At 46.7% G+C, this 21618-nt stretch overlaps 2 protein-coding genes and 1 long non-coding RNA gene across 5 annotated transcripts in view; 2 read left to right on the forward strand and 1 right to left on the reverse strand.

Moving 5' to 3' along the window:
* Nucleotides 1-11582, forward strand: part of Metap1d (methionyl aminopeptidase type 1D, mitochondrial) — an 81083-nt gene extending 69501 nt beyond the window's left edge. For all 3 annotated transcript variants that reach the window (XM_036184465.1, XM_036184466.1, XM_036184464.1), the window contains 5 exons: nt 1263-1426; nt 8815-8912; nt 10132-10179; nt 11032-11110; nt 11215-11582. In XM_036184465.1, the coding sequence (XP_036040358.1) occupies nt 1263-1426; nt 8815-8912; nt 10132-10179; nt 11032-11110; nt 11215-11293 (468 nt within the window). In that variant the 3' untranslated portion in view covers nt 11294-11582. The remainder of the gene's footprint in view (nt 1-1262; nt 1427-8814; nt 8913-10131; nt 10180-11031; nt 11111-11214) is intronic.
* Nucleotides 11583-15854: 4272 nt separating this feature from the next.
* On the forward strand, nt 15855-20536 carry Dlx1 (distal-less homeobox 1). The gene is made up of 3 exons (XM_036183234.1): nt 15855-16717; nt 17366-17565; nt 18802-20536. The coding sequence occupies exons 1-3, from the start codon at nt 16405-16407 to the stop codon at nt 19054-19056; spliced, it is 768 nt and encodes a 255-aa protein (XP_036039127.1). The 5' UTR covers nt 15855-16404; the 3' UTR covers nt 19057-20536.
* Nucleotides 18422-21618, reverse strand: part of LOC118581221 — a 5802-nt gene continuing 2605 nt past the window's right edge. The window contains exon 2 of the long non-coding RNA XR_004944672.1: nt 18422-19649. This is a non-coding gene — a long non-coding RNA (uncharacterized LOC118581221). The remainder of the gene's footprint in view (nt 19650-21618) is intronic.

Genomic DNA, 21618 nt, shown 5'->3' on the forward strand with positions numbered 1-21618 from the left:
CTTGAATTACACTTTGTTACGCTTATAGTAACAAATGTTGTATTCTTGTATCTGACAAATGCTCACATTTTTCGTAGGGAATATAAGTGGGAATAAATTAGAAAACACTACTGTGAGGGACTAGGAGGCTATTAGTCGCCATCAGTCTGTCAGATTGACTGGGGTGTACTCTGCCAGTAGCCCAAACAAGGTGTTTATCTGTGCCTCAGTTTCCTGGCTTGAGAGCCAGAGATCTCTATGACGACTTTTTGTCCCCTTCTCATTGTCTTAAGAGTTTCTTCAGTGGGTGCCAAGATGTGGGCGTGACATCAGTTCAGACAAAAAGCTTCAGTAAGTAGCTTTTCTCGTAAGCGTGTCTGCACTCTACCTCAGGAAAGGGAGAACCATGAAGATGACTAGGATAAATTCATGTAGAGTAGTAGATGCCATGTTGCGTCCAGGGAGCAATAGTCACCAGGTCTCCTCTGCCTTCCACGTGTGTTCTAGTGTTTGCTAGCCATTGACTTTTCAGGATGAACCTGATGTTGTTCAAGATCACATGGAGCTCCTAAGTCGTTGAAGACTGATAAAATTATCTTTGTGGTTTTACTCCTAAGCTTGCTTTGGTATGCTCCAATTCTTTAAAAATCCACACCACAGAGTGGTTCCTGTTACCATCGTACTTTCTGGAACATTTGGTTCAAATTTCATTTCTAGATGTAGAATTTTCCACCATATTTTATTATTGTATTGAGCCCCATCAATTCTTAGCATGAAATTCTCCTGCCCACCATTATAGTGCTGATGTGTATCTTATTTCTTCTTGTCATTATGTATCATTTCTAAGTCTAGAGCTGGTAAATAAAGGAGCGTGTAAATCCTCATGACACTGAGGACATGTTTTACTATGCTAAATACTTAATTTTCTAAACCTACTGTGGTAATTACAGGTCAATGTATTTGATAACTAATTTTTCCAGGCATAGTTTTGCCTTCTCAGAAATAAAATGAGGCCTCAAAATGCTACAATAGTATTATTAATCTTAGAGCTGAAGTAACTGAGCTGGTCATTTGTTCGTTTTCTAGATTTTGCAGGATCACTGCATGGTTTTAGTTTTTAAATTTCAGAATGAATTGAGTATATTCTTTTTCTTTCTATGTGAACTTGAGACTAACTCTGAGAAGGTAATAAATTTACTAACTGCATAAACGAACAGTGTATATACTTTAGGAGAAAAGGATCCCAGACAAGGACATCCCTTAAAATTTGTGCCTGTGTTTAGGTATATTACAATGGCTACCATGGAGATACTTCGGAAACCTTTTTGGTGGGCAATGTGGATGAACGTGGTAAAAAGTTAGTCGCGGTTGCCAGGAGGTGTAGAGATGAAGCAATTGCAGCCTGCCGAGCTGGGGCCCCCTTCTCTGTAATTGGAAACACAATCAGGTAAGCCTTGTACTGACAAGTAAAAGGGGACTTGGCGAATGGTACAAAGGTTATTGGTGGCTTGGTATAAAGTTGATGACATGTTTTATGATTCACAGCCATCATTTCAGTCTGATATCAGTATGTGAACTGCCAAGCTGCAATATTGTTCCCTGGGTTGAAAAAAAAAAAGGTTTAAAAAAAGTGAGTTTGACCAGGATCAGCAAGGAAACTCATTGGAGCGGTGAGCAGTAGTTATGTGGCTGCTTTTGTTTTAGCTTAACATATTGGTCTGTGATGCTGTGATTCAAATGTAGAAGAAGGCACCTAAGAAAAGCATTGATCATCCCAGCCCTTGGCTGGTGAGAAAGGAAAAAACTCTGTTTTATAGAGAGGCATTCCTGTGATGCCAAGATCGGAAGTGTGAGCTCAATGCAGCCTGACTTTTTAAGTTAGCAGATTAAGAAATATCCTGAAAGGCTGCTCTGCATCACTTTTTGTCTGGGTCATTTTCCCTATAAAACATTGTTTACTTTCCCCAGAATTTTTCCTGTGCTTCCTTTTTGAGTATAAGTGTATTTTCTGAACTCAAGACTTTTCTTTGTCATCTGTTTCCCACTTCCAGATCTTTTTTTTTCTTCCCCTAAATGTTTTGGAGTAGCCATGCAGAATATGTGTTTTCATTTAAAAGTAACACATTTTGTTAAAGATGATCGGCCAGTCCCTTTAAAGTGCTGTTCTCATTAATATGAGCCTGGGCCTCTGAGTACTCCCGTTTGCCCAAAGGATAGAAAGCTCAGTCACCTTGAAAAGATGCTGCCTTTTTCTCTGAGTACGCCTTCAAATACTTTAAGAAAAAAGGCAGTAAAATATCAGTTAAATGTATTTATGGCTTTAAAAATATTGTAACAGTGTCTGAATCAAACTTTAGTAAAATCTCTTTGGGTTATATCTGAGAAGCTTTTATTGAAGACTTTGAACAAAATTGTGTTTTTGACAGTTTTAAATTATAGGCTAACTAGCCTGGGAAAAAAGGATAGTGTCTCTCTGTTCTTTCATAGGAAATGTTGAATCAGACCCCTACTGGGAAAAGAAATTTAATGCATATCTCACTATCTTACTGTCCATGAATATAATAGAAATGAATTCAAAATGCAGTTTTATTTTTGCAAATGGGATGAGCCGATAGATGCACCTCATATTTTTGAACACCTAGGGTTCAACAAATTTGCTGGTGGCGCTCTTGCATTTTAACAAAATTTATTCTTCAGTAGAAGGGGGCAGAGAACACTGGATTCTTATTCAGGCATTCTGTGGAGCTCTGCATTCATGGCTGTGTCTAAAGGGCATGTCAGCCTTTGATTCTCTCTGAGAGGTAATTATCCTTTTCCTGTCACGGAACAACAAATGATAGCTAACTACAGAAGCACATTTGCAGTAGTCACATTCATCAACTGCAGAAAAAAATTCAATTTAATTGTGCAACACAGCTGCACACGGGCTTTTGAGCCGCTCTGTTGTTTCCCTGTCTCACTACATTCCTCCCTCCAGATCTATTTTTTAAACTTCTTTTCTGGTTATTTTTTCCCCTTTTTGTCTCTTCTTCCATTTTTACTCTCTGTACTTTCTTGTTAAAGTAATTTTCCTTTGTGGTTCCCATTCTTCTTTCCCCATTGAAGGCTATGAATGTAGAAAATTATCACAATTACTCATATAATTGAGCCTCTTTGTAGCAAGTGCAACTCCAGTAGCCTTTTCTCCATCATGAAAATGGTTTCATTATAGGGTTTTTCATATTCTCTGACACCATCTACACAGAGGAACAGGCGTGCAGATGAGATGTACTAGGAACAGGCTAGATCAGTAAGGTCACAGTAGGAATAATTAGCTCTGCTATGGAAAGAGCATCCAGGCCTTTTACTGCTACATAAATGTACTGTCCATGGCTTTTAGTCACAAAAAAAACTTACTAACAAATGGAGCTCCCGCCTACTACTTTGAAAAAAAGATTTGTATCAACACTACAATTTTCCATCATTAAGACTAATAACACAGAGCCTAGTATACATCAAGGGGAATAAAAAGAAAAATCTCACATTCAAGTGGTGGCTGGGCGCTGACCTTTGTTCCCTCTTTTTGTATACGACTTAACTCTTTACAAAAAAGAGCCACACGCCACACCAACATGCAGGTGAACCCCAGCCAGCACTTGCAAAGCCCAGCATTCAGTCGGAAAATCTGATAAATCTCCATGCAGGATAATGCATTTCATTACATATTCACTACATTAATTCCAGCTACATAAAAAAAAAAAAAAAAAAAAAAAGCAACAGCAGCAGAGTGGAATTCAAAGTGACATTGGATTTTAGCTATCTGGATTCGAAGGTCAGTTTGGGCAGAGTATGAATTTGCATGAACAGGCTCCTTTGAAAACCAGATCAGCCCCAACAACTGCACACAGAAAAACTACATGGAAAATAACAGACAATGAACTTTTTACTCTTATCCTAACACATTTCATTATTTAGATAGTTTATGTCTGCCATTGAAGCTGTCCCCGAGTCTGACAAATGTTTGTCCTGATGCATCAAAGCAGTATTTCTGAACATCTATTGTTTTGCCTTTTTTTTTTTTAATTCAGGAAAAATATTTAGAGAGTAAATAAACAAATGAGATCCAGTACTTGCAATCTTTACAGACCAAAGGCTCACACACATTCTTTAAGATAGTCAGTCGCCATCCATCTGCCTTAGCCTGCCTCTATGGACACCCTCTGAGAATGCCCAGGCAACTTGCACTCCTGGGATGCTACCCCAAACCTTGAGGTCACCACAAGGGAACTTGAAATCCTGCTCAGAAACCTAAAAAAATGGGAGGGTGTCTCTGAAGAAATGTCAGTTAAAATGATTTCACAAAGACGATTTTTCTCTGTGCCCTTTGGCATCAGGAGCAACTCCCAGCGATCTCTAGGCCGTGGTGCTATTATAGTCACTCTCTCTAACTGAATGTACTCTACAGTCATCTCTGTATTATCCATATGTGTGAGAAGAACATGAATATGCAGCTACATGCATCGCCAGTCTATGACAGTTCACCCCCAAATAATTTAAACTTATAGTTGGAGGTGTCATGACGAAACTACCAATAAATGTTTTTAATGTTTAATTCATAAGTATATGTTTTAATATTAATTTAGAATAATACAAAGCAGATTTTTAAAAAAAAAATAATCTCTTTCTATTAGATTATGCACATTTAAACAATAAGTGGCTCAGGCAAAATAAGTCATTTTAATGTCATCTGTGATGGATTTTCCTTGACAGCTACTGTAAATTACAATTACACTGCGTCTCTCTGCACATGAAAGTAAGCATTGCAATAAATTATCTTTTATTTCAATCCATCATGTCTGCTTTTCAGAAACAGAGAACCTCAAATAAAAGTTCAGCTCTATTGTAAGAAAAATACAGTAATTTGTGATCCAGCTTGAAACAAAAAATAAAATGTCCCAATCTATTGGAAAACAGTTGTTGGCTTTCAAAAATATGACTAATTGTACTTAAACATTCCTGTCATTAGCGGGGATCCCTGGCTTTGTACATTCCTCCATTTAGAGGCTACTGTTTGGACTGAAAATCTAAAAAGATTAAAGTAAAATCCCCTAACTTATCAAATCAGTGGCCTTTTGAGATCCTTCTCTATTCAGAGATGTGGCCCTCTGGAGCTCAGTGTTCACAGATTCACGTGAGAGCGGTAATAAAACATTCCCATGTGCATGCTTATTTCTTTAAGAGCATGTACTTAAACACGGTACTCCTCTGCCCTCTTGGGGAATGCAGTTTTAGTCACATAAATTACTTGAAATGTGTTAAGAAATTGTATTTATTTAGACAAGACCGTAAGTGGAGTCTAGCTGCTTCATGAAAAGCAGAGTGAAGAGGAAGGGTCACAAGACGCTCCTTAAAGGGAATTTCTCTTCACCATGGACAGTGGTGATGCAGTGTAATTGAAAAGTAAGGTTCAAAGCTGCCTTTACACAGGTCTCCCCAGTACTCCCTCTGAAATCCAGTCATGATTGTGCAGGTCTTAGTTAGAGAAAATCAGAGCAGAAGACCTCACACCGGAGAGTTGTTTTCAGTAGATTTCAGCAAGAAAAAAAGGTTTCATCTGTGAAATATTCAGGACAAGAAAACCCTTGTACTGAGAGATAGCTGTGGTTCTGCGGTGGACTGGTGTTGGAGAGCAATTACCTCACTTCTCAGTGTCTGCCTGCCCCTCCAGATCCCACCCCTCAACATTGCTGTAAAGAGGTAGATGCACGCCCCACCTTCCCATGCCGCATCCGAGTGACGGGCATCTGCTTTCTTACTGAAGGAGTGGAATTTGACTTCCTAAGTCATTTGGATTGTCTTTGCAAAATCAGATCTAAGTCCCACAGCCAGGAATGAGTCTGTGCTCACCACGTGTTCTGAAATAGTTGAAAGCACGTGTTTTCAAACGGCACTTGAGAACATTAATGGAATTTTATCTCACTTAAATGTACATTGAAAACTACACATTCAAAGGGAGATACTCTGGACAGAAGTGCATCTTTAGCTTCTGGGAAGAAAACGTATTCAACCAGGGAACTGAGGGGAATTTGTCCAGTTCTTTCCCCCTTCCCTATCTGTGAAATCCTCTAGTCTCTGCATATGTGATACAGATTCTAGGATACGATGGCCGGAAGTTCCATCAGGATCCAGAGAGCAAATTGTGGCAGGAAGAGGCACTCAAATGTCTTGAGTTACTTTATAGTTGTACAGCCTCTTTTATGAAGAGGAATGAGAGTATGAAGTGGGAACCCCGAGGGGTTTTTAGAGTGGCCTTTCTTCTCCTCTCATTGGAAATTAAAATGAAGATTACCATTGTAACACACATTGAAGATGTAGCTGTGAAGCCTGCCCATCGGTTGGATCATTGAAGGAAAAAAAAAAAAAAAAACCACTAGTTATTTTTTTGTTTTGTTTTGTTTTTAAGAACACCAGAATGCTTTATATTGAATACTTTTCAAATTATTAAAGGTGGTTGGGACTGAACTGACTAACAGGTGTTGGGAGAGCTCATTTTTATATAAATAAACTAATAACCTAGGCTATAACGAGTTACTTAATCACTCTCTTCCACCCTCTGTTTACGCTCCATCCTCAGTTTTATTCAGAAATTGTGTGGAAGTAGGAGAAACCCCTTGGGAAGGATGTTATGCCTCCCGGCCAAAGCACAGGGATCTACAAGGATCCTAAAGCGAAGCTTCGAAGATGAAGACATTGGCATGTTCCTCTTCTTGGCACTTACATAGCTTACCCATGTCTGCCCTACTGCTTACACCAAAATTCAGTTTCCATGAGATGCTGCCTGTCTACTGGTTACAGGAACATCCTTGTCTAAGTGAAGAGTCTTACAAATCTGGGAGTGTTTTTAAGTGTTCTTAAAAGTCAAACTGGGGGCTGGAAAGATGGCTCAGTGGTTAAGGGCACTGACTGCTCTCCCAAAGGACCCGGGTTCAAATCCCAGCACCCACATGGCAGCTAACAACTGTCTATAACTCAAAGATCTGACCTGCAGGCAAAACACCAATGCACATAAAATTTAAAAAAAAAAAAAAAGTAAATAAAAAAAAAAAAATCAAACTTGGAGGCCGGGCGTTGGTGGCGCATGCCTTTAATCCCAGCACTTGGGAGGTAGAGCCAGGTGGATCTTTGTGAGTTCAGGGCCAGCCTGGTCTACAGAGTGAGATCCAGGACAGGCACTAAAACTACACAGAGAAACTCTGTCTTGAACCCCCCCCCCAAAAAAAAAAAATCAAACTGGGTGTGGTGGCACATGCCTGTAGTCCCAGCATTTGAGATACATAGGTAGGAGGGTGTTGAGTTCAAAGTCATCCCTACACACAACTTGAGACCTGTTCAAAAAAGAAGGAAAAACAAGTTTCCAAAAGTGTATGTAGATGTGATGGTTTATAAAGATGTTAGGCAAAAGGGTGTGTGTGAAACTAAACTAGAATCTGTTAGAAATAAGTTTGAAGCTGGGTGTAGTAGCACATGCCCTTAATCCCAGAGGCAGGCAAAGCTCCATGAGTTCGAGGCCAGCCTGGTCTACAGATTGAGTTCCAGGACAGCCATGTCTACACAGAGAAACCCTGTCTCAAAAACCCTCTCCCCCTCCAAAAGAGAGAGAGAGACAGAGAGACAGAGAGAGAGACAGAGAGAGAGACAGAGAGAGAGACAGAGAGAAGAAATGAGTTTGAGAGCTCAAGTGTTTGGCTTTGTTAGGAATTGTAGTCATGGTTCCACAAATACCTGCCCGTTGCTATGGGTAAGGTTGGAGGTATTGTGCCCCTTGCCCACGTGAAAATATGTATCCTTAGTGGTGTACATGTTTGTTATCAGTCTGGCACTCCTCAAGATAACTCTATTCACCTGACCTCAATAACAAGCCTTTCATCCTTGCAGGTAAAGATTCCAGGTGTGGATGCTAGATTCCATTTCTAAGAGACAGATAGAACCCAAAATGTCTGCATTTATTATTAGGACTAATATTAACTCCCTTTAAATATCATTGTGATTAAAAAAACATTTTTATGAACTTTGCTAATGATGTGTATCTTAAGTAGAACCCTAAAATGGTCACCAATTTTGAAAGAAAGTGGACAAAACAGACAATCTTTTGTATCTGTTTACAAAATGTTTAACACTTTAATTACATGAGAGTACAGGACACCATAAAAGTAGAAAGTCATACTTGGAGATTATAATTTTCTTTGTTTAATGCCTGAATTAGTAGTAACTGTTCATAAAGCCATCAAAGCCAGATAAGATTTTTGTGGCCTTGTTACAGATGTGTGTGTGTGTGTGTGTGTGTGTGTGTGTGTGTGTGTGTGTACCTTTCTTATGTATATCAGTCTACATTTGTGAGTATGCATATTTACTTCTTGCCTGAAAATAACCTTTGTTAAATGTCCTTAGGTGAGTAACTCCAACAAATCATATGTATACCTTCTTTGTATATCCTAAAGGAGTTGTCGACAAACATCAGCCAACACTAAAATTATTCCAGAAGAAAGGGAACATTCATGCTTTCATCAGACTTGAAATAGAACTGTTTTTTTTTATTAATTAGATTAGTTCATTTATTTTACATCTCAACTGCAGTTTCCCCTCCCCCTGCCTCCCTTCCCCTCCCCCTGCCTCCCTTCCCCTCCCTGCCTCCCTTCCCCTCCCTGCCTCCCTTCCCCTCCCCCTGCCTCCCTTCTGCCCCCCTATTCACAGAACTGACTTTTTTCTTTCTCAGAGATTATTGTAAGTGATTTTATTTTTAATCTTAATATGCATTAAAACATTTGAATAAATTAGATGTCTTTTGGTCATTTAAAGCCATATAACTCATCAGAACGGTTTGCAAGTCTGTCCACATTTTGTGGGACATGGGATAGGATCATACTTTCATGGACATCCAGAAATTTGGCATCATGGTAAGAGTTATTTTTGGAAGCTGTTTATTGAATGACATCAGTTTTTCTCCAAGTTCTTTTTGCTTTGAATCCACCTGGTCACAGTCCCCCCTCCCCTCCCTCCCCCCTCCCGTTTTAACCAGGATGTTACCTTGCTGTTGGGTCACAGCTCAGCACATTTCCCAGTTGAAGTTTATTTTGGTTTTGGTCTTCTCCTGAAGGATGCATGGCTGGCAGGCCTGAGGGATGTTTGTCTAGAAAAAGTTACTGCAAACAAAGCCCCACTGCACTGCCGTCCCAGCAGCGTGCACACATGACTGTTGGCTGTTTTCCTTCTTTACCCCCTTTTCTAACCGCTGACTGTTGTGGTTAAACTTCATTACATCCTACACAGCGTTGACAGCTGATGTATTTAGCAGCATGTACTCTTTAGTGTTTTCTGGATTATGCCCACCCTTGTGTTCCTTCCCCAGAATCCAGTTCTTCCCTGACTGGGTGTGCACCCTACAGAGAGAAGGCCGCAACCACCAGGAGGGGTGGGAGGGAGGGCTTGGGTAAAGGTAGGAAGCAGCGGTGTGGAGGAGTCCCCAGGGGATGCACATTTGAACCAGAGCTAAGAGGAAGTTAGTGCTGAGTCTGGCCCTGTGTACGTGAGAGAGGGCAAGTCCCTGGAAGAACTAACTGGAAACCACCCTAGAGGATCCATGGAGACCCCGCAAAACAGTGCCCCTTTGAGCCAGAGCCCTACCTGAGGCAACTCAGAAGAGGTCCACTTCAGTGTGGAAAGAGCCTGTCTCCCTGGGCCTCACCAGTGCCTATGCATGCACATGTTCCTGCTGCCCCTTCCTACATGCCAGGTGCTATCCTTTGGCATCTGTCCCTCAAGACTTATTTTGGTCTTAGGGAGACCAGGAGACCTAGCATCGGGTGGCACAGGCAACAGCAAACATGAAGAAGAGAAGGAACTGTACTGGTATCTGAACACCCTAGCTGCCCCTGCCAGGCCTTGCCAAACTGCTAAAGAGTGGGTGGGCTCTGAGAACACAGATACCAACAAAAGAGTGAGACCTCCCATCTCCTGAAAGCCCTGTGTTTAACCCCGGGGGCTCCTCCAGGTATCCAAAACCCTCTACCCTTTCCAAAAGCAAAATGGTCAAGTTTTTTAAAGCAGCCCAACTGGCCCCTTGTGTTTCTTTCTCTTCCTGGTCCCTTTTCTCACAGTCCTGTGTTTGTGTTGTAGCTAATGACAATGATCTGACCATGGAGGCGGGCATGGCTTTCACAATAGGTAAGTGCTGGGCTCCTCTTTAGAGCTGGGGCCCCGGATGGAAACTGGCCTTTGCCGAGACTTGAAGTCCTGCACAGGACTAATGAAGCTAATCAGCATAATGAAATAATTTGGATGCATAGTAAATGTGATTAAATAATATCCTCTAGCCCTGTCTTCCTAAATCAGATACTTACCGACACATTTAGGAGACTGCAGCCATCCAACCTCTAATTCTGTTACCGGCATAATGTGCTGTTTGTTTTTTTGTTTTGTTTTTTCATTAACACCCAGTAACTAGAGACGATTAAGTCCCCTGCTCTCTGTCAGCAAGTGGCGTGTGCTCTGTGGCGGCCCATTCCTGGCTGATGGCATGATTGGTGTCACCACCAAATTCTAATCACCTAGGGCCACCAAGGCCTCCTAGTTCTGACGGTGGGACTTAATGGAGAAGCAATTAGGGTAAAATAAGAAAATTGTTATTTGCTGATTAATGAACATTTTGAGCGTGTTTTAAAAATTCAAATATTTTAAAAAACTGACTGGTATTTATAAGAGGGACTGGTGTTTGGGTGGTTATTATCCACAGGGTCCTAATTAAGGCTTGATTAAAATGCCCTTCTTTCTCTAAAAAATTATGAGTCAGGCAACTTCATACATTTTTTCCTCGATGCTGCTGCACTTCCCCTTCCTACTGTTTAGTTTGTAGTATACTATGTAAGCAACATCAATTATCAGCCTTTGCAGGATGACAACAGGAACTGTGGGTGAAACACTCAGGGGGAGGGAGAGCCTCCTGGTAATCCCTCCCCTCTCTTTCTCTCATTACAAACCGAAACAGTATCTACTGCAGGAAATTTTTCTCTCCTACAGAGCCAATCATCACTGAGGGGTCCCCAGAGTTTAAAGTCATGGAGGACGAGTGGACTGTGGTCTCACTGGACAACCAAAGGTGTTTGCCCTGTTACGTTTAACTGCTGGGGAGGGAGGCTGTGCGGCGGCACCCAGAGCTGCCAGTGCACACAAGTGTCCTGACTACCACCCTGTGTGTTTCAGGTCTGCACAGTTTGAGCACACGGTCCTTATCACGGCCAGCGGCGTGGAGATCCTGACCAAACTGCCTCAAGAAGCCTGAGAATCTATCAGCAAGGCCACCGAGGCCCAGGGCCTGTTGTCTTAAGGAGACCTTTGAGAATGAGTTACCAACCACAGGCCACCTAGGAGCCTCAGGAAAAACTACAGTGAGGACAAGGGCTTTGGCGACTCAGTCTGCGGCCTGCAAGGGCCCCTGAAGAACCACCTTCCTGGGCAGGTGGTTTGCCTTTTCCGAGATTCTAATTCTGATTTTCCTGAAATCTATTCCAGATTTTATCCAAGTTAAACAACAACAACAACAACAACGACCAAAAACAAAACAAATAAAAAAGAAAAACCCAAACAAAAACCTCGTAAGCCCATTGTGTTCACTCTTTACACGTAACAGTTACAGAGGAGTGGGGCAAACTTTTAACCTGCCCGCAGAAAGAAAAAGCAGAACCTGTTAGCTGAAAAAAATGTTTTAATCTGCTTTTTCCCCTTGTGGATCTTAAATTGGCTGGGCCTGAGGGCACGCCCAGAGGCAGCACCTGCTTCCACCCCCTGCCCAGTTTCCTCTTCATTGAGGATTGGCCTAGAGAAGATGAGCCAGGAAGCATTGCCTACAAATGTTTTCTTGGCGGTGGACCATAGTTTAGCCTTTCTGAAGATGTTAGCAGTGCAGACAAGACCCTGCAAATCCCTGAACCTCTTCACAGCAATGAGCCATGCTTGACCCCCTCCCAGCTGAGACCACCCCCCACACTAGGTCATTTGTTGTGCTGAAAAATTGAGCCACAACCCCATACTTTAGATGTGTGTCTCCTGAGTTTAGAGCCCAACCAGTCCTTACACCCACACCCACCCACCTCCCACCCACCACTCCCCCGGCTGCTGGCCTGGGACAGGCCCTCCTCTGCTCCCTGGGCTATACAAATCAGGTATTCCTGAGATCTCACAGGATCCCTGAGAGAGGAGACACCAGACACATTTGAGACAAGGCCCTCGCTGGCCTGATCCAGAACTGTCAGCTGTAACTACTGGTCAACTTGCCTGAAGCACCTTCCTGCTTCAGAAGCAGAAATCCATTCCTGCCTAGAGCACTCCGATTTCCCTTGTTCTTGGGGATCTGTTCACATCTAGCTCCAGAGTGGGCCAGGCTGAGCCTCACAGGAAGTCAAGTCCCCTCTGGGCATGTTAGAAAGAGCATGTCTAGAGAGGTCCAGACCATCAATGGCCCTGCTGACTCTCGTTTGTGTTCCTGTGGATGGTAAAGTGGCCATAGTCTAAACAGAGCTTGGGTTGTCAGGGAGCCAAGGACATGCCTTATATTTGCTAGGATTGATGGCATCAGAGACATCCACAGGGAGTTAGCTTGACTTTCAGACACCCAGAGCCATGGAAAAGGGGATGAGATACTGAGGACAAGCACTAGGAAAGTGGTAAATCCCAGCTCTTCTCTAAACTTGGGAATCTCTCCATGTTTCCCAACCCTCCAGATCACTTTATCTGTCTAGAGATTACAGTTGTTTATGGGAGTGATTCTAAACCTAGTTTGTTTGAGAGTGAGAAGGAATGGGGATTTGAAAGATCATTTGGCCAACTTTTGAGGTGTTCTGGAATTAGCCAGGCAGAGGGTCAGAGGTTGGAGCTGTGGCAATTCATATTCCCTAGAGAGGAGCAGAGCCCAGCTGGCCTTAGGAGCTGTTTGCCAGAGAATGACTTCACTCCTTTCTCAGAGCAATCAGATTAGCATGTAGTGTCTTTATCTGCAGACCAGTTTACTCCCGGGTCCCCCTAAGGATAGTTTTATTAGGACCACAGGATTTTACCCACCACTGGGACAATTATTGCAGGTGGAGGTATTTATGGGGAAGGTATATAATCTGATTTAGTAATCTAGGCTGCACTGCTAAACTCAGCAGCTCTGTAGGAGACAAACTTGAATTAAAGGAATTTTGTCTAACATTCTTTGAAGTTGAGATTAGGAAGTAAGGTTTTTAAAAAGAGCCTCCTCGCCTTGTCCACTTCCTCCTCAGTTGGCCCGCTGAACTGACCGACACTTAGCCCTGAGCCCCACCGATTCCAACCAGGAAGAATAAACTGGCTACCATCTGAGCAGCTGGGTCCTGAGGTGACTCCATTGAGTTCTGCTCCCCATCTGGAATCTTCTAGACCAAAGCAAGATTCTAATTTCCCTTCACACTTGGGCAGGAAAAGGTCTAAGCATTTTAGAACAGGTGTCGCCTTAGAGTTGGGACAGTTGGAGGAATGCACTCTGGGCTCACCAGGTAGCGATAAGATCTTACTCCCGGAAGCTAAGTGAGGCGTGTGCTCTCTTCCAGAGACCCTGCTTAGCTTTTCCCTAGACTTGCTTTTTTCCTTGTATCATGAAATAATTCTGGAGTGTGCTCCCTCACAATTCAGTTCTAAATTATGCCAGTCTCTGAAACCCTATCGAGCCAGTTCGTTTGTTCCCAGAAGCCAGCCTGGTCTCCTGCTCTGCTAATTGAAAGGACCTGGTAGTCCAGTCTGCGGTCGGTCGCTCTCTGGCTACCCAACCCAGCAAGTCTCTGGGATAAACTGGCCCTATGCAGTCGGGCCTTCCGATGTCCTCTGGGCTTGCACTAAATTCCAAGAGACACCAGTCTAGTTTTCCCCAGTCCCAACCTCGATCCCGGCACACACCGCAGCGATCACTTACGTGGGCAAGGCCCGCAAGGCGAAGAGACCTCGGGTTCAGACGGCATCCAAGCGGCTGCAATGGGCACACAGGACCGCACTTCACACCCCAAAACAGGCGCTAAGAAGGAGCAATTAAAGTCACGAGTACTACAGGAAAATCAGGACGAGCCACTAGGCTCGGGAGTTGTGGTGGAGTCATTAGTTGGTTGTTGCTACAAAGCCTCACCGTGTGGTTCGGTGATTAAGGGGAAAAAAAAAATCTTTTAGGCGTTGACAAACCCTTTATTGGTTTACAGAATTTGGACTGTTAGCTCTCTCGCTTGCTCTCTCTCCCTCCCTCCCTTTCTCTTTTGTTTTTCTCTTTTGCTCCAACCACCACATTACATGAAATATCTCTGCCCCCAGCTTCATGGCCTTAAACCGAAGAGGAATTCCCGAAGGCAGGAGCCGCTGCTGAAGAAGAGAGGGAGAGAGGGAGAGAGGGAGAGAGGGAGAGAGGGAGAGAGGGAGAGAGAGAGAGAGAGAGAGAGAGAGAGAGAATCCCCTGTACTCATATCTGTAACGACATCACCGATGTAATTTGTTTTGAATGTTCATTTTTATTGGTGTTCCCTCTGCCAAAATGTGCTTGATTACAGAGGTCTGTCCTGTGATCACTGCGCACTCCAGATAGGGGAAGGTGCCTCGGCGAAGGTTCAGCTCAGGCCAGATCAAATCCCGGGCTGTTTAACGCTGAAAGGCTGCATGTTGCTATTAGTGTTAAATATATGGCTAATTATGCGTATGAAAATTAAACATCAGTGTTATGCTAATGGGGCGCCTTCAGCTGCGGATCTGAGCACTTGAGACTACCATTTAATCAAATGAATCAGTAACTAATACGTGTGCACGTGTGAACTTTCACAAGATCATTTCCCCGTCCCTCGTCACACCGCTAAATTATGAAAGAAATAATTATCAACACTTTCTAATTACCTAACAAAGTAATTTGGGATTCATCGTGGGGCTGGCAGGATTGGGAACCAACAGTCCCTAGCAACCAGCGTAGTTTGCGCCACGCCGCGCCGCGTGGGGCGGCTGTGTGGTAGTAGTGGTGGGTGGGGGCGAGAGGGCCTTTTGTGCACTTTTCAATACGAAGGTAGACGGCGCCTTGGCAGCTTTTGCCTCCACCAGCGCCCCTCGAGTCACCCTCGATCTGGAGGCTCCAGCTTAAGCAACTGGAGGTGAGGAAGAACCGGGCGACAAAGAGGGGCATGTCTATACACAAATACCCGAGCCTCCCACAGATCTGGATTTGCTGAGGGTTTGGGTGTCCCCCTAGGACTCCCAAACCCCAAGTAGTCTGGCCAGACCCCAGGAGGTTGGAAAATGACCACCTGGCGGGCGTTCGACGCTCCAGCCGCCAAGCGCCCCCAGGTCCCCGGACTCCACGCTGCGCCGCGCCCTCGGGGCGAGTGAGGCCCGGGCGCAGGGCTCAGGGGGAGTGGAGAGGGGAGGGGGAGGCAGGAAGGTTGGGAGGGAAAGCGGGGGAGGCGGTGCGGCCGCCTTTCCTGGGAGGAGAAGCGCGGGTTCCTGGCTCTCCACGCGCACTGCTTTGATCAGACCGGTGCAGCCTGGAGCTGGAGTGGCCAACTGGGCCTGGAGAGATGCGAGCAAGCCCCTGGGAGCAGTGGCAGCGGCGGGGCGGCGGCCGAGTGAGTGAGTTGGGCCGGAGAGCCCCCAAACCCCGATCCCCGGGATGTGGCCGAGAGGACCTCAGCCTGGGAGGCGCGGCCTGGAGCGTGCTGAGCTAGGCACAGGACACTCAGAACCTCTGGCTGCCGGCTACCTGGGTTGTCTCCCAGCGCACGACCCGGCGATCCAGAGAGACCGCGGCCAGACTGGAGCGGCGCTCCGCACGGGACTGGGTGACTGCGAGAAGAAGTGGTCCGGGGTCCCAGGAGTTGGGGGCGGGCGAAGGGTGGGGACAGCAAGGGGGAGGGCGACGGCAGGGGGCTGCTGGTTGGTTTCTGGGGCGGGAAGCGCGCGAGGGAGGCGGGAGGCTGGAGTCGCGGGCCTCCAAGGTCCCTGCGCGGACGCCGCAGTCCATTGTGCTTCACGCTCGGCGCGCTCTGTTGCAGAGGAGCCCGGGCCGGGACGAGTGGACCCGACTCTCCCCAGGCCCGGCCGCGTCGCCTGCTCTAGTCCAGCCGAGCCGGAGCTTCTCGGACCAATCCCCGGTGATTATGCAAGAGAGCCGACCAATCAGCTCCACCAGCTCATGAATATTTATGACCTTGGCTGAGTCAAAGCTTTGAACCGAGTTTGGGGAGCTCGGCAGCATCATGCTTAGACTTTTCAAAGAGACAAACTCCATTTTCTTATGAATGGAAAGTGAAAACCCCTGTTCCGCTTAAATTGGGTTCCTTCCTGTCCTGAGAAACATAGAGACCCCCAAAAGGGAAGCAGAGGAGAGAAAGACCCACACCCAGACCCCCGCGAGAAGAGATGACCATGACCACCATGCCAGAAAGTCTCAACAGCCCCGTGTCGGGCAAGGCGGTGTTTATGGAGTTTGGGCCGCCCAACCAGCAAATGTCTCCTTCTCCCATGTCCCACGGGCACTACTCCATGCACTGTTTACACTCGGCGGGCCATTCGCAGCCCGACAGTGCCTACAGTTCGGCCTCGTCCTTCTCCCGACCGCTGGGCTACCCCTACGTCAACTCGGTCAGCAGCCACGCGTCCAGCCCCTACATCAGTTCCGTGCAGTCCTACCCCGGCAGCGCCAGCCTCGCCCAGAGCCGCCTGGAGGACCCAGGTACGTGCGCTTGCCAGGGACAAGGAGAGAAGGGAAGGGGACTAGGAGAGAGGGGGAGAAGGGGAGGAGGAAAGAGAGAAGACGAGAGTGGGAGAGAGAGAGGTGGGTGGGGGTGGGGAGGGCGCGGAAGTAGTAGAGGTTTCGGATATCAATCTATGGATCCTTGTCACTGAAACGAAAAAAATTATAAGTCAATTCAATTTACAACTGTCCGGCAAAGGATAAATCCGAGCGCGTCTCTTGACACTGGCTGGGCCTCTGGGCCGCTCGGTGCGCCAAGCACACAATGCCCTGCTGGAAAACAGAAACCCACATGTGCACGTATTAGTCTCGGTAATTATTTATTGCGTAGCGCTATAAACAATGTATGCAATTAAGGGTAATTAAACCTCAACTACCGCCTGCAAAAATAGCAAACTTTCCCCGCAAAGGCAATAGCTGCGCTCTTGAGTACGGCCCAGTTCTGTCTACAGCAGCCAGGGACCTGCGCTCGGACCTTGAGTAACCTTTTGCAGTCTTTCAGGGTTTCTGGAACGTTCTTTTCCGGACCCTGCCTCTACCAACCCGTCCATAGACACTCACTCTCGTCCCTCCGCATTAAAGGCAGTCCAGAATTAACACGGGTATCTGCTTCTGTTGTCCCTCCAGGGGCGGACTCCGAGAAGAGCACCGTGGTGGAAGGCGGTGAAGTGCGCTTTAATGGCAAAGGGAAAAAGATCCGCAAGCCCAGGACAATTTATTCCAGTTTGCAGTTGCAGGCTTTGAACCGGAGGTTCCAACAAACTCAGTACCTAGCTCTCCCTGAGAGGGCGGAGCTCGCGGCCTCCTTGGGGCTCACACAGACTCAGGTACCTGGCCGCTGTCTCTCCGCCAAACAGGCTTCCCGCGCTGGGCTTGAGCCCCAGGCTTCGAATTTCTTGCTCACTGGGCCTCTGGTTCGAGGTGTCACTGTGCGTGTGCGTGTGCTTGTGCATGGGCGCGCGCGCGCGAGTATGTGTGTCCACCTCTGACTTTCGGCGTCTCCCCTTCCTCCCACATGCTGCTTGCCCTAGCTCGGACCCTACTCTGACCTGCAGGCCGCCTGCTCTTCGGTCCCTGGACTTCTGATCTGGGAGCAGGAAGGATTTCTCCACTGGTTTTGTTTGGAGATTCTGAGGTCACACGCGCCGGAACAACTGGAACAATAGAAGGGGAATTTAATCCTCCTTTGCCTTTAAAGTGTGTGGCTAATCACTAGGATCCTGGGCCTAAACCTCAATCTCCCTCCACCTCCTCCTTCTCACGAGGTGGCAGAGGAGGATCCTTCCCTCTGCCCATTCACTTCCCAAGTCCCAGATCCTGGAGAGAAAGAGAGAGAGAGAGAGAGAGAGAGAGAGAGAGAGAGAGAGAGAGAGAGAGAGAATATATATATATATATATATATATATGTTTTTGAGATTTTTTTTCCCTCTCTAACACTGTGGGCAGTTCGTAGGCATTCAAACAGGATTGACGCCGGTTTCCAAAGTCTGTCTCTAGATTTGGTTTGGAGCTGGGGAAAGCGAACACACCTAAGGGGGGGGAAAGTTGGATTAAGTCTAAAGAAAAGTTTCACAAACCCGCCGTGGCTTCATCCACCAGTTCTTAAACTCATCCAAAGGCAGAAAGTTCGGGGGAAGGTGGTCTAACTGTAAATAGATACCCCCATTCTATTAAAATCCTATGTAGGTTTTAAATTGTCTTTATTGATATTGCATTGTTTTGCATGCAAGAGGTCTTCCGTAAACAGCAGCCAGGTTGGCACTGACCCACTTGCACGCCAAGGCCTGGGTCTCCCCTGCTCTCTTACTCCACCCCCACCCCCATATTTGAGAACCGCACTAAGGGCCATCAGCAGCGGCGGGATTGGGTGATCAGTTTTCTAGCTTTTGGCTCTCATGGGGACTGGGGGTGAGGATGGTGGTCTCTGCCCCTCTAGCCTGGAGCTGCCAGCCTCGGCAGAGCCAGGAGGGCGGGTATTCTCTTCCACCAGTCCCTTCTCTCCTCCCCAGGCCTGGGTAGGCTCTGTGGTCACAGTCCAGTCACGTTGTCGCCCGATCTTGCAGGTCAAGATATGGTTCCAGAACAAACGCTCCAAGTTCAAGAAGCTGATGAAGCAAGGCGGGGCAGCTCTGGAGGGCAGCGCGCTGGCGAATGGCAGGGCCTTGTCTGCCGGCTCCCCACCGGTGCCACCCGGCTGGAATCCGAACTCCTCCTCTGGGAAGGGCTCCGGCAGCAGCGCAGGCTCCTACGTCCCCAGCTACACATCCTGGTATCCTTCAGCGCACCAAGAAGCTATGCAGCAGCCTCAACTCATGTGAGGTTATCAGTTCGCACTCACCCGCCTCCTTCCCGTCTCCCATGGCCCGGCCCCTCTCGCCTCCAGGTCCATCCACCCTTTCTGGTGCCCTGGGTCGGAAGGAGAAGGACCCCGAGGTGAGGAAGAGGGGTGGGTGGAGGAAAGAAAAAGGAACAGAGGGTTTGCCGCCTCCCTGGAGGTCTGGGTCCAGCGAGTTTCCAACTCTCCGCCCGAACCTAGTTTGGGCCACGCCGTGACAGCAGAGTGGCCTCAAAGCAGGCACAGCCACTGGAGACCGAGCCCCAAGACAACCAAGACAACCGGCTGGACCCGACCAGACTCTCAGCTTTGTGAGACTTATCAGGAAAAAAAAATACGTAGGAGGGGGAAATGCTCTTTTTTTTTTTTTCGGTTCTGTCTGTCTTTGTCTCCTTTTCGTACTGTCTGTGCGCTGAGTCAAGGTCCTCGTGTGTCTGCTGTCCTCATTCTGCGGCCTCTCCAAAAAGTCACCAGGTCTGAGCCACACCGGTCTGCCTGCCGGCAGCCCATCAGCGAATCCTGGACCGCTTTTTCCTTTATGGTCTTCTTCCGGGCCCTGCTTGACCACCTGTGTAGCTTGTTTGGGAAACGGGGAAAATCAGAGGGAGGGGGGTTAATTTATTGAAAAACAGACTTTATCTGACGGCTGAGTGTTGGCCAATTCCAGGTTCTCTGGGGCATGGAGTGGGCACTGTCCAAACATACTATTTACCTTGAATACACCAGAAAAGGGAGCAAGGAGGGGGATAGTGGTTTTTAAGGTACACAGTAACTTTTGTACTTTGCTGGAATAGAGTGGTGGGAGCAGCGTGATTTACATTTTACATGCCCCATGTTTGTTATTAAAAATAACAAACAACAAAAGAAAGTACAAAGTAACAAAAGAAAGAGAAGTGAAGCCATCGGGATTTTGTCAGGAACGCGGACAAGAACACCCAGCCAAGAAGAAAATCATCCTCTGGGCAGCAAGAGAGAGGACCAATGGTCCTTGGAGAGAAAAATCAGTCCTGTGGAAGCCCCCTAATTCCAGGTCTCTTTGAAGTAAGACATAAACAGCTTTAAACAACCCCCAGCGGCTCAACCACAGAACACAAGTCGCCACCCTGAACGCACAGTCTCTGGTGCAGGATCTAATTGCTGTACATATTATTATTATTATTGTTATTATTATTAATAATTATTATTGTTGTTCTGTAAACATGTTGCACAAGCTTAGCCTCTTTCCGTTCCATTGTGTGTGGCTGTAAACCCGATGCTTTGTGAAATAAGAATCTTGACATTTTACTTGTGAAATTTGGAAAATGTGATCGATTGAAATCCAACCGTGTTTTGTGTTCTCTATGTCAAAGTTTAGTTTTATATTGAGAATGTTAACTTATTGCTTTGTATCTTGGGGGGAGGGGAACTTTGTAAATAAGTTATAAAGTTTCTTTGAGACAGTAAAATTATGATTTCATGAAAGAGCCATTGCATCCTGTGATGTGTGGAGGGGAAGGAGGTGCCCCCCCTCACCTTTGGTACATTACCATAGGCATATCTACTTCCTAGGGATAGATTGGGGACTCTTAATATTCCATCAAAGTATCATCCTAAGGTCTGTGGGATGTGCCCCAAAGGCCTGTTCCTCTTACCTCTCCCCTCTCAGGCCTGCCTGGAATCCTTGCCTAGGTAGGAGTTATGGTATGCCTAGAGAAGGCTGGCGAATTCTGCTCAGGAGCAGGTGTTTTAGGACAGAGCCCCACCTCAAGGGTTCAAGAACGGAAAGGCTACCAAGAGAGGAAAACAGATCCTAAGGGCAAGAGAGGAAACAGAACCCAAGGGCAGCGGGCTTGAGAGACCAGGAGTTCTTTCCAGGTGTCCTGTGACTTCTCAAGAACCCTGGAAACAGGCACCCTGCTCTGCCTCAGGCCGGATCTGACCTGCCAGATTTCGCTTGACCTCAGGCACTGGATAGCATCTTGGCAGGGGCAGGAAGCATGCCTCTTCCAAGCCACCGCCCCAATCAATCACTGAGGTCTTTGGGGACAGGACAAGTCCCAGAGAGCCACCCAGACCCTTCCACAGAAAAAAGACCCATCCCTGCCTAATGCCTAGGGACTTCTGTCTACACACTCACCAACTGGAAATGCCAAAGCACAGTGGATTTGGGTGAGTTTTGAGACCGAGAGCTGACCACAGTCGCTCACATCGCTCCCACCCCAGCCCTGAGTTTCAGGTACCAGTTCATTCTGAGATCACCTCCCTCTGGTCAGAGCGCTGGGGTTAAGTTTGCTTCAGAAGAGCAGTGACTCCAAGAGGGTAGAACCAGACTGAATCCCTTGCTTGTCTGATGGTCTGAGCCCCAAGCCAGCCTCAGCCCAGTCTCAGCCCAGCCCCAGCCCCAGTGGGCCCCAACGGCCAGTTTTGCGCGATCCCTGCTTCCCTGGCACCCACCCGCTGCCCAAGGGGGCTGGCCCTCCGCCTTTGGGGGGTCTTTTCCGGCGCGCGGTGGGGAGCGGAGCCTGGAAGGCAGTGATCTGTGTTGTGACAAGCACCCATTTTTCAA

Source organism: Onychomys torridus, chromosome 4 (genome assembly GCF_903995425.1).
Source record: "Onychomys torridus chromosome 4, mOncTor1.1, whole genome shotgun sequence".
Lineage (NCBI taxonomy): Eukaryota > Metazoa > Chordata > Mammalia > Rodentia > Cricetidae > Onychomys > Onychomys torridus.

Excerpts from the sequence above, each read along its gene's own strand:
- Dlx1 (XM_036183234.1), top strand. The coding sequence starts at position 16,405 with ATGACCATGACCACCATGCCAGAAAGTCTCAACAGCCCCGTGTCGGGC. Across the intron at positions 16,718-17,365 it reads GAGCCGCCTGGAGGACCCAG|GGGCGGACTCCGAGAAGAGC; the intron begins GTACGTGCGCTT and ends TTGTCCCTCCAG. Across the intron at positions 17,566-18,801 it reads TGGGGCTCACACAGACTCAG|GTCAAGATATGGTTCCAGAA; the intron begins GTACCTGGCCGC and ends CCGATCTTGCAG.